This window comes from Rhipicephalus microplus, chromosome 2, assembly GCF_043290135.1.
Source record: "Rhipicephalus microplus isolate Deutch F79 chromosome 2, USDA_Rmic, whole genome shotgun sequence".
In the NCBI taxonomy this organism is placed as follows: Eukaryota; Metazoa; Arthropoda; class Arachnida; order Ixodida; family Ixodidae; genus Rhipicephalus; species Rhipicephalus microplus.
Window position 1 is genome coordinate 223,283,209 of NC_134701.1, and position 12,337 is coordinate 223,295,545.

The window sequence follows — 12,337 nt, forward strand, 5'->3', positions numbered from 1 at the left end:
GCTATGCAAAGTGTTGCGTTGTTGCACCGTCCGCCACAGGTGATGCTACCATAGCGACCGAGAACATTTTGAAATGAAAGAGAGAAAGGTTGTGGCAGCTGTTTTTCTGCTCATGCGGCAGGCATCTTCCTAAAGGAGGCGTTGGTTCTGTGCACGCCCGTAAAATAGTCACGTGGGATTCCAATTCCCCCCCCCCCCCCCCCTGTTGGTTTCGCTAGCCTTCAAAAGTGCTTCCACCGTGAAGTTGGTTGTAAGCTTAAAATACCAAAAACAATACTTCCAGCTGCCGCATACTTTCATATTGTGTGTTGATTCCAGCTTTCAAATGGCAATGAGCAACACAGGCGGCTGTTATCGCAGCTCAGCCGTCTCGCGCGCGCCTTTCTAGCAAGAGCCATGCAAGAGCAGCTACGTACGATTTCTTTGACGTGCCTATCAGTGAACATGAATGTCGCGTGCGTAGTGTAGGGGTAGCCTACCACGAAAACGCCTAGAAATGACCGAAGCAAGTCAAGGAATGAGAATTCGCTTGGAGCACTTCGTCGTCGCTGCCGGCGTGGCTCTCACCGCTGTTCGACTCGGCATGGTCGCACAGTGTTTGACTGTAGTGGCTGTTCTGATTATCCTGCTCCTACTACTACGCTGGCAGCAGTCACAAACTCCAGACTTCAACCAGAGGCCGCATGCCGACAGTGGACTGTGGCTGAGCCTTCTCCTGCCTTTTGCGTTGCTTACCGCCGGCAACAGCTACGAGCACGGAGATGTTTACACTTTCGCCGAAGTGGTATGTAGTCAGGCGCTTGTACTGTCTCTCGCCGTCGTCTTTAGGATCGCGAACATTTTCATTTATGGCATTTCGTCTGTATGGACTGCGACACTGCTTGTTGCTGCGACTGGAGTCTCCTTCATTTGGAGTACCACTGCTGCTGTGACAACTGCAGGAACCTTCAGTTACCTGGTGACTTCCTTACCAGCTTACTCGCCCAAATCATTTACTCAAGGCGAGCTACTGCTCGTTTGCCAAAGTATCACCACCTTCGTCGTTGTCGCGGGATGTAGCGTGGCATGCAAAATTGTGTACAGGGACAACTGCGACCTCAAGTGTTCCGCATCAGCCGGATTTCTGCAAGCGGGACTCTTCAGTCTAGCCGTGTTTGTGATGGCTGTGACCACAATTCAAGCACTGCGAAGAGCGACGTGGTTTTACGCGAGTCTTTGTGCCGCGGCAATTTTGCTCGTATATCCCCTGTGCTGTGTCATGGTGAATGCGGAGCCAGTGAGCTGGCTTGCATACCACTGCTTCAGCAATTACACGAGACTCTGTCTTATGGTCTCGTGGGCCGTCCTGTTAGTAATAGCCGGACTGTTTGTGTACTGGTACACCTCGAACTACAGTGAAAGCTCCACTGTGGTGCGCAAGGCTTTCCACGCGGCGGTTGTGTCGGTGTTTTTGCCCGGAGTAATACTAGATCCTGACCTCATGTACCTCGCGTGTGGGGCCGCTCTCGGGGTGTTCGCGCTCTTGGAGGTCTTTCGGACGTTGTCGATTCCGCCAGTAGGACCGCGCATACAGAACGCCTTTGCGATGTTCGTAGACGAAAAGGACGCAGGCACGCTCATTCTGACACCTGCCTATCTATTCACTGGTTGTGCCGCACCCCTGCTGCTCTTTCCGGGACCGATGGGAGACCCAGGCAAAATGCCAATTTTACTTAGCGGCACGGTCGCACTCGGCATAGGAGATACCGCAGCGTCAGTTGTTGGGTCAAAGCTCGGTAAGCACCAGTGGCCTGGCACATCAAAGACTGCAGAAGGGACACTTGCCGCCATTGTCACACAGTTTGTATTCTACTTCCCTCTGTTACTTGTGGCTGTGCCGACTGTGTGGCATTTAAACACACTGCTGTTAATTGTGGTTCTCTGCCTTGACTCGTACCTTGAAGCATTCACAACTCAAGTGGACAATTTAGCGCTCCCAATCTTTGTGTATCCTATGATGACAGCCTTGTATGCGTTGCAATGAAAATGTTTCAATAGTAAAGCTATCAATCACGAGAATAAATGCTAGGCAATGTGCAATAAAATGATTTGGACTAGTATGTACATTTATTTACAAAATCACAATGCAGTTTCTGCTGCTGGACCCCTTGATACCTTCAGGGAAAAAAAAACAGCAACACGGCTATGCAGTGCTAAATAACAACTCTGAAAGAACATTGTCATAATGACTAACGTCCGTGGAGGCAGACAGCTCGGAGACATACCGATCTAGCTCCGCACCAAAAGTGGCAGAAGCTGCTTCAGTTGTTGGCCTAGCAGACGTATCTGCTTGTGTCCGTCTACGCCTTGGTGCTATCACAGTTGACTTCTTGTCACTCTTGTAAGGTGGACGAGTTGCCAGCACGGTATGGTACCCAGGAAACCCACTCCCACTCTCCTTCATCGGGAAGCGACTGTTTTTTATCGCTTCTATGTAATCCTCGGCAGACTTGAAACTCCTATTTGATCGCCGAGAGTTCTCCGTTTTAGAAGTCGAGAAGGAGCTGGCGGCATTGTAGGAAGTGCTAGAAAAGCTGCTTTTGCTTGGTTTTGAGCTTATGGAGCTGAGGTCACTAGATGTGGGGCTGAGGACAGGCCCCATGTCTGGAACTACTTGCTCATTTGGGGTGCCACCTTTCCCTTTTACGCTCGAAACCCGTTTTGCTTCTTTAGGCGACGCTATCGGACACTTTTTAGGCTGCCTCTTCTTTTTATTTGGGCAGGTTCGGCCACTTTGCCTCCGAGCTCTTGCATTTACATTGGACTTATTTGGTGCACTTTCATTGGCCATCGGTGCAGCCAAGGCTTCTTTGATGGCGGCCAACTTGTCCACGGCTGCAAAACCAGTACGAGTGACGTTTTGTTTCGGAGGCAGAGGTGATTTATTTTGCTTTTCTGTTGTCTTACTCTTACGCACTTTGCTCGCAACTGTACTCGCTACTTGCTCCTGCTGTTTTGTCCTTGCATTTCGAGCATGTGCCCGTTTGTTCATTGGTTGAACAGCTGCAGTCTGTGTGTTGCCACCTGTGACGGCATCAGATGGTAACTTGAGTAATACATTCTGCACGCTTTTCTGTAGACCTGAAACACGAAGGATAACAGCTTTCCCCGTTGCAGTCGTGCCTATGGTAACTTTCATTGCTTCGCAACCCTGTCTAGCTCGCTTCACTTTACCCTCCTGTACATCAGAACTAGGTTTGTTGCATAAAGTGCTTGTTGATCGCAGTAGTAATCCAGTTGACATGCACTGTTGCAAAGTGCCTGAATCGCCTCCTGCATGACTAGATGGTCGAACAGTAGTGCTTAATGTTGCACATGGCGAGGGGCTCCTTGTTCTCTTTAAACTGCAAGTAGGTCGCTGATTCGGAGCAGTAGCAGTCGGTGAAAGGCATCCACCTTTACCCTTCAACTCGGTGAAGTACTTCATGTTAAGGTCACTAGACTGCAATGAAATCTTTTCTGTCAATGAGGCATTTGTACATGAATCTTCAGCACCAAGGCCCTGTGGCACAAAATTGCGAGGACCAATAGTTGACATGCTCTCAGCAATGTATAATGATGGTGCCAGAGGATCCCGTAAGAGTTCCTCTAAGGAACCCTCTACAAGACCTGGTGCACTGATTTGGCTGGACACAACTGTGGGTTCAACGATAGCGTTCGGCGTGGCAGAAGATGCAGGGTGATTTGTAACAGTCCTTGAATTGTCACCGTGTCCAGTCTGTGAAGGCTCCACCAACCCCACAGACTGTGTTTCACTTGCAGCTACCGAGCTTTCTGGCGAGTACACCTCCCTTCTACCTGGTGGACTGGAGCAATAACTGGCAGCTCTCGACAAGAAGCTTCCATCATGAATGAGCACACCCTCGATAGCTGCTTGCTCATTGCACAAGGCTTGTGGTGGTGATATCGTTTCACTTGTTGCTTTACTTGGCGAGCTTCCCTGAATGATGTCGCTTCCATTTAATACAGGTCTTGCCAGCTCTGTAGAGGGTGCTGCATTTGTGGCCCCTGAACAATGTGGCAAACCTCCCTCACTTTTGCCTTCCAAACTAGGCAGTCCACAAGGAGCACATGTTGAAGCATATAGGTCATGGTAGCAATGAACATTCTCAGTGCTTTTCCAAGGTTCCTTTGAATACATAGGCACCTCCAGTGATGCAGTCCCACCTTCAAAGGTTTCTGATGAGCTTGCCTCACTGCAGGTTTGTCTCTCTAAAAGCTTAGGTGACTCTGTCGAAAGAATTTCAACTTCGCTGGCAATTTCATGATTTTCCACAACGCTTACTTCACTTGTAGGTTGGCTGAGCACTCTGGCGCTTGACTCCTTTTCAACAAGAGTCTCTGCAACCATGGTGCAGCTTTTCTCCTCTTGATAGTGGCATTCTTGTACAACTTCACTTGTATCAAGCCGACTCGGTGAATTAATGACAATCTCTACAACATCAGGTTCATGACTAGTTGTGGGCTCAGCATCAGTCCCAATTTTTTGCAGAGGCTCGGGCAGCTTTGGTGTTTCACCAGCTCTCTGGTCGTTCTCTAGTAAGCCTTCTATACTCGGCATGCTGCTTCTATCATCACAACGTTCGAATGAGTCAGTAATATCACAAACAGTTGCACATATAGCCTCCTGTTCTTGTGACAATGTAGACAAACTTGCACCGTGTGGCGATTTATAACAGCCGTCATGAGAAAATGCGTTCTCCACATCCACTGCACCCAATGCAGCCGTAGAAGAGAAGGCAGCATTGGTCATACATGCGGTTGAAACAGCTACAAAATTTTCCTTTTCATGTACTGCATAATTTACTTCATCTTCTAGTTCCTCTGGCAACTCCTCTAGCCACGAGTGTGTACCATTTGAAGGCAAGAGAGTGGGAGTGGAAACACTATTACAGAGACCGGGCTCTACCTCCGATGAAGCAACAATTTTCAAGTTGAGGGATTCTTTCATCCGGTGTAAGTTAAACAGGAGACTCATTTTTTCAACGTGTTCTTTTTTGTTTTCCTTTAGGCATAAATTAGCAGTGGATAATTCAGCCTTAGAGAGACAGAGAGGTCGTTCTGATGAAGCGACAACCTTCACTGCCACCGCCTTGGGCAGCAAAGATGTGTAGAAGGCGTGACCATCACTTGTGTCAATCCGCTTCCGTGTCTTTGCTTCCGATGAAAGGTCGGCACTCGAGGGCGTCAAGGGTGAATTGTCAAGATCTGAATCAGGTGATGCGGTCACTGTCAGAATGGTTTTCACAGCAGTGATAGGAATGTGGAGGGCATCATGCGGCCGAGACCCATGCTCATGCGAGCTCGCGTGCCGTGAGGTGTTGGCACTAAACGATGTCTGCACATTGTCAGGAACACCACACACTTCCTCGTTTTCAGCAGTCAGGCGATTTGCATTGCCACAAGTAACAACGCAATTTTCAGGTCTCATAGATACATGCTCCTCCACATCACCGCCCACTTTCTCCTTTTTAGCAGTCAGACGATTTGCATCATCACAAGTGACAAAGGAATTTTCAGGTCTCATAGATACATGCTCCTCCACATCACCGCCTACTTCCTCCTTTTCAGCAGTCAGGCGATTTGCATTGCCACAAGTAACAACGCAATTTTCAGGTCTCATAGATACATGCTCCTCCACATCACCGCCCACTTCCTCCTTTTTAGCAGTCAGACGATTTGCATCATCACAAGTGACAACGGAATTTTCAGGTCTCATATATACATGCTCCTCCAGATCACCGCCCACTTCGTCCTTTTCAGCAGTCAGACGATTTGCATTGCCACAAGTGGCAACGGAATTTTCAGGTCTCATATATACATGCTCCTCCACATCACCGCCCACTTCCTCCTTTTCAGCAGTCAGATGATTTCCATTGCCACAAGTGGCAACGGAATTTTCAGGTCTCATATATACATGCTCCTCCAGATCACCGCCCACTTCCTCCTTTTCAGCAGTCAGACAATTTGCATTGCCACAAGTGGCAACGGAATTTTCAGGTCTCATATATACATGCTCCTCCACATCACCGCCCACTTCCTCCTTTTCAGCAGTCAGGCGATTTGCATTGCCACAAGTAACAACGCAATTTTCAGGTCTCATAGATACATGCTCCTCCACATCACCGCCCACTTCCTCCTTTTTAGCAGTCAGACGATTTGCATCATCACAAGTGACAACGGAATTTTCAGGTCTCATATATACATGCTCCTCCACATCACCGCCCACTTTCTCCTTTTCAGCAGTCAGACGATTTGCATCATCACAAGCGACAACGGAATTTTTAGGCGTCATATATACATGCTCCTCCATATCAACACACACATTAGAGTCTGCACGTAATGGTGTATTGTAGCGGATGTTGCTGGTGGACTCCCCTGTATCTAGAGACACAGTAGAGTCGGCCAACGGCAACATAGTGTCACTGGTGTCAGTTGGCTTCTCTGCATCCACCCACATATTGTTGGCACATGGCAATTCACAGTCAAATATGTTGCTCCAGGGCTCCCCATCATCCTCACAAAAGCTGAAATCAACACACAATGATGCACTGTCACATAAAACATTGCCAGTAGGCTTCTCTGCATCCATACAAACATCAGGGTTTGCACACATGCTGACGGTGGGCGCTACGACGGGTGTGATCAATGCCGGTCCTGCATCACCACAGGTGGACATAGAAGTTTGACGCTCCCTGTGCACGTGTTCAGACGAGTTAGCGAACAGTGGGGGGTCGGAACACACTGCAGCAGTGGATTTGCTGTCACCAATGTTAACACTGGGCTGTCCTAAGGGTTTTGCAGTCACCAATGCATTGCGACTACTGGCCTTTCTGCAACAGTAGTCGAACTCTTCGTCGCTGTCACATAAGTTGTCCGTGACGGAGATCGGGCCAGCCTCGAACTCGAGTATAGACATGCCGTCTATCTTGACGATCTCAGACAGGATGCTGCCATTCACCTCATCTGAGCACTGCAGAAAAAAAAGGAAGAAAGAATCACTGCTTAAATACTTAATCAATAAGTACTTTTCTACTGGCTAATTGGTTCGTTTTCAACTTTGTAAGTTTATTGCTCGACAAACTTTTTTCTACACCTTTCTTTTTAAGGTGACTCCATCGTGCAGTAGGTTTACACTTTCTCAAGGTAAGGAATGAGAGAACCCACAACGTAAATATATTCCAAATATCTGCACTGCACCCTCGAGTATGGTGATAAAGCTCCCACACCTCTCACCGTGGCATCATAGGTTTCGATGACATCTGCTAAGACCTACATGATTCTTAATTGATAAAAACTAACAGCATAGTGTTGTAATAAAGCCAGACACTTCACATGGCAAGTTTGAGGAAACTATATTGAGCCAACATGTCTAAAAGGTGGAAATATTAATAATGAAAAGGGGTTTATTGGCGTGTATTGCGACGGTGGCCCTACGATGAAAACACGATCGGTACAGTGCAACGGTCAAGCAGATGCCGGCGACGATCAGCACGAGGCGAGCGAGCGAAGCCCAGGACTTAGTACCCAAGCGGTGGCGATGTTGCATGCCAACGATGCGTTTTCTTTACAATTTTCCCCCGCCGAAAAAGAGCCATCCTGGCGACAAGAGTCTAGAAGCAGAGGGCTATAATATGGCTTAAGGCGGGCGATATGGACGATGTCACGTCCACGCCGGCGCATGTCGTCAGACGGGGAAAGTGGCTCAATGAGAAAATTCACCGGCGAGGTTTGCTCCAAAGCGCGGTAAGGACCCTCGTACTTCGGGACGAGTTTTGAGGAAAGGCCGGGGGTTTGGCAAGGAACAGCCAACCATACAAATGATCCCGGGGAATAGCTGTGGCTTCGTGAAGAGCCGGCGTTGTTTTCTTTCTGGCGCTGCTGTTCTTGTGACGTAAAGGTGCGTGCGAGTTCATGGCACTCTTCCGCTTTTCGGGCAGCTTCGGACACAGATGGGCATTCGGATGCGTCAGGATGGTATGGAAGGAGAGTGTCGATAAAGGAGAAAGAAAAGTGAAAATCTAGTGGTGGACTGCGCCGCGGTGTTGTATGCGAACGTGATGAATGGAAGAATGCGGTGCGGATAAATCTCTCCGTGAGCCCGTTAGTCTGCGGATGGTATGCCGTGGTCTTGCGATGAACAACATGGCATTCAGAAAGCAGAGCGTGACGACTCCTGATAGGAAGGCTCGACCTCGGTCACATTGTAGTTCTCGAGGAGCACCATGTCATAGTACGAATCGATGGAGGATGAAGGACGCTACGTCCTGCGCAGTGGCACTTGGAAGGGCGGCGGTCTCAGCGTAGCATGTTAAATGGTCCACAGCGACTATGATCCACCGATTTTCATCTGATGTTGTTGGTAGAGGGCCATAGAGATCAATTCCGATTCGATCGAAAGGTTTGGCAGGGCACGGGAGCGGTTGAAGCGCACCGGACGAGTGAAAAGGCGATGATTTGCGGCGTTGACAGTCAGGGCAGCCCATAACGAATTTTCAAACAAAATTATACATTCCGCGCCAGTAGAAGCGACGGCGAATGCGTTCTAAGTTTTGAAAACTCCAGAATGGTCACATTGGGGATTGTCGTGAAAGGTGGTGCATATTTGTGATCGCAAGCTGCGGGGGACAACCAAGAGCCACTTACGACCTTCAGGGGCGTAGTTGCGTCGGTGTATCAGCCGATCACGAATGGCGAAATGAGCAGCTTGATGTCGGGGAGATCGTGATACCGCAGTGGTTGACGATCCAGAGAGACAGTCAAAAAGGGAAGCGATCTATGGGTCCTTGTGTTGTTCACTAGCAAATGAGTCGAGGTCGAGAGATACGACGGAGTTGGTACCAGTGGTTCCGCAGGCCGAGTTGGGAGGTAAAGGCGAACGGAAGAGGGCGTCGGCGTCAGAATGCTTGCGTCCGCTGCGATAGATCACGCGATCGTCGTACTCTTGGATTTGCAGTGCCCACCGAGCTAGGCGGCCAGAAGGATCTTTCAATGTGGCGAGCCAACAAAGTGCATGGTGGTCCGTTACCAGGTCGAATGGGCGACCGTACAAATAAGGGCGGAACTTGCAAAGCGCCCACACTAGCGCTAAGCACTCTTTTTTAGTGACGCTGTAATTGGCCTCAGCTTTAGTGAGCGTGCAACTCGCATAAGCGACGACGTATTCGGAGTAGCCCGGCTTGCGCTGGGCGAGGACAGCACCAAGACCAACCCCGCTAGCGTCTGTGTGAACTTCCGTTGCAGCTGTTGGGTCGAAATGCCGTAGAATGGGAGGAGATGTTAGCAGACTACGGAGCGTGGCAAACGTGATGTCGCAGTCAGGAGACCAGGATGAAAAGTTTGCGTCACTGCGTAGGAGGTTGGTCAGTGGCGACATGATCAACGCAAAATTTCGAACGAAGCGCCGGAAGTACGAGCATAGTCCGATGAAACTGCGTAATTCTTTCAGTGTAGTAGGTTTCGGGAACTCGGCGACTGCTCGCAGTTTTGCAGGGTCGGGTAGAACACCATGTTTGGACACGATGTGCCCTAAGATGGACAGCTCTCGTGCGGCGAAGCGGCACTTTTTAAGGTTCGGTTGGAGCCCAGCGTTGGTTAAACACGTCAGAACCAGTTGGAGCCAAAGCAGATGTGTAGAAAAATCGGGAGAGAAAACGACAATGTCGTCGAGGTAGCGTAGACACACAGACCACTTCAGTCCACGCAGTGTGTTGTCCATGAGTCGTTCAAACGTGGCAGGGGCATTACAAAGCCCAAAAGGCATTACGTTAGATTCATACAGGCCATCTGGTGTAATGAACGCAGTTTTCTGGCGATCAGCTTTTGCCATAGGAACCTGCCAGTATCGAGATCGCAAGTCTGAGGAGGAGAAGAATTCGGCTCCTTGGAGGCTGTCTAGGGCGTCGTCAATGCACGGTAATGGATAGACGTTTTTCCGCATCACCTTGTTTAATCGCCGGTAGTCGACGCAAAATCAAATCAATCCATCCTTCTTTTGAACTAGAACGACAGGAGATGCCCAAGGACTGTGCGATGGTTGAATAACGCGACGATGTAGCATCTCTTCGACCTGGTCGTTGATGACGTGACGTTCTGCAGCAGAGACACGGTACAGTCTTTGACGCAATGGCTGGCGCGAACCGGTGTCAATGTAGTGGTGCACTGCGGAAGTACGACCCAATTGCGGCTGAGAAATGTCGAATGAATTCACGAAGTGCTGGAGGAGATTAAGAAGCTCGGCGCGTTCTTGAGCACTTAAGGTGTCGGCGATGGAACTCGAGAAAGTGTCACTCGACGAGCATTCCAGTGGGGAAAGTGCATGAATCGTGCAGTAGCGCCTCGGTCGAGGCGCTACTGCACGATTCGTCTGGCATGTTAAGGAATAAAGAAGAATCAAGGTAATCCACTCGACCGAGACATTCGCCGGCAAGTAGCGTAAGCGGTGCAGAAAGGGGGTTGTGGACGAAAATATTACTTGGGCCAGCAGTGACGTCAAGTGTAGCGAACGACAAAGAAACAACTCTGCGGCTCATGAAAATGTCGGAAGGTGTAAACATTATCGTAGCATCATTATGGTCATCGCAGCAAGCAGGGACAACGGCAAGAGAGGCTGGCGGAATTTCAGTGTCCTCACGCACGACAAGTTTGGCGACCGCTCAAGGGTTTTGTGCAAAAATTCGTCACACAGGTGCGAAAATTGAACTTCAGCACATGCGCAGTCGATGATGACATGATGATTTGACAGAAAGTCCCACCCAAGGATAACGTCATGCGAGCACACCGAAAGGACGATGAACTCGACAACGTACATAGAGCCTTGGATGAGTATGCGGGCCGTACAGGTGCCGAGAGGTCCAACTGGTTGTGCGCTAGCTGTACGAAGCGATAGTCCAGAGAGCGGCGTGGTAACTTTGCGTAGGGAGCGGCAGAGCTGAGCGGCTATAACAGAAACGGCAGCACCTGTGTCGACGAGGGCAAAGGTAGAGACACCATCGACAGATGTGGTGACGACGTTAGCAGGTGAAGTGCGAGGACTTGAACAGTTCGACAACGGCGCAGTTCTTGCCTCTGGAACTGCGGCGTTCAGTTTTCCCGGTTGGAGGAAGCGGGTCGAGGACGCATTGGGGACAGTGATTGCCTGCGAGAAGATGGGGAGCGGGTAAAGTGAGTCTGAGGCGAGGGCTGGGGTGACCGAGACTCGGGAAAGTTAGTGTATCCATACTGCGGTGAGGGATAGGGAGCAGGTATGTGCATGGGCTGTGGGTCATACTGTAACGGCCGAGTAGCGTCGTGGAGTGGTTGGAAGCGACGGCGACAATATCGTGCCACATGTCCTGGAGTACCGCAGGCGTAGCAGATCGGTCGATTGTCAGGAGTGCGCCAGGAATTGCTGGCTCGTGGTGCGGCCCAAGGTGTCGAAAAAGGGGTGGAGTGGAGAGCAACTGAAGACATGAGTGGCAAATGCTGCTGGCGGGGTCTGCTGCGTACCACCTGGGCATACGTAAGAGGCGTGGCCACGGGCTGCATAGCCGGCGGATGGGTAACAGGCATGGGCACAGGCTGCTGGTGGGCAGCGACGGGAACAGCCTGAGCTACCTCTTCGGCAATAACATCGCGGAGTGGTGAGGACAGACGAGAGGACGGCGGCTGCTGCGTGATGGGAATCAACGACAGTTGCCGAGCTACTTCTTCACGCACGAAGTCTTTAATCTCTTGCAGGGTTGGTGAGTGGTCCGGAACGGAAGTGAGACTGGAGAGCGAGTCGGCATGTGAGGGAAATGGCCGAGTCAGGGCGCGCTGCTTGCTCAACTCGTCGAAACTTTGACACAAAGTGATAAGTTCCACAACGGTGGCAGGATTACGGGCCAGCATCATCTGAAATGCGCCGTCATTTATCCCTTTGAGGATGTGTTGAATCTTCTCCGACTCGGACATGGTGGTGTTCACACGGTTGCAAAGACCAATAATGTCTTCAATGTAGCTGGTGAACGATTCCGTTGGCTTCTGTGCGCAAGTCCGCAAGCGTTGTTCGGCTCTGGACTTGAGGACAGCGGGTCGACCAAAAACGTCAGCAAACAACGTTTTAAAGATGGACCACGTCGTTTTTGTGGTTGTTATACCACATTTCGGCCACGTCAGTGAGGTAAAAGATGACGTTAGTCAACTTCTCCGCGTCATCCCACTTGTTGTTTGCGCTCACCAGTTCGTAGTTGGTGAACCAGTCTTCCACGTCAGTCTCATCAGCTCCACTAAAGACTTTCGGCTCTCCCAAGCAAAGAACGCTGGGGTTGCTGGAGGA

General features: G+C 50.1%; 1 protein-coding gene across 1 annotated transcript; it reads left to right on the forward strand.

Moving 5' to 3' along the window:
* The first annotated feature begins 205 nt into the window (after nucleotides 1-205).
* On the forward strand, nucleotides 206-2,099 carry LOC119170389 (Dolichol kinase). Its single transcript, XM_037421536.2, has one exon. It carries the CDS (start codon nucleotides 497-499, stop codon nucleotides 2,021-2,023), a length of 1,527 nt encoding a protein of 508 aa, XP_037277433.2. The 5' UTR covers nucleotides 206-496; the 3' UTR covers nucleotides 2,024-2,099.
* The last annotated feature ends 10,238 nt before the right edge of the window (nucleotides 2,100-12,337 follow it).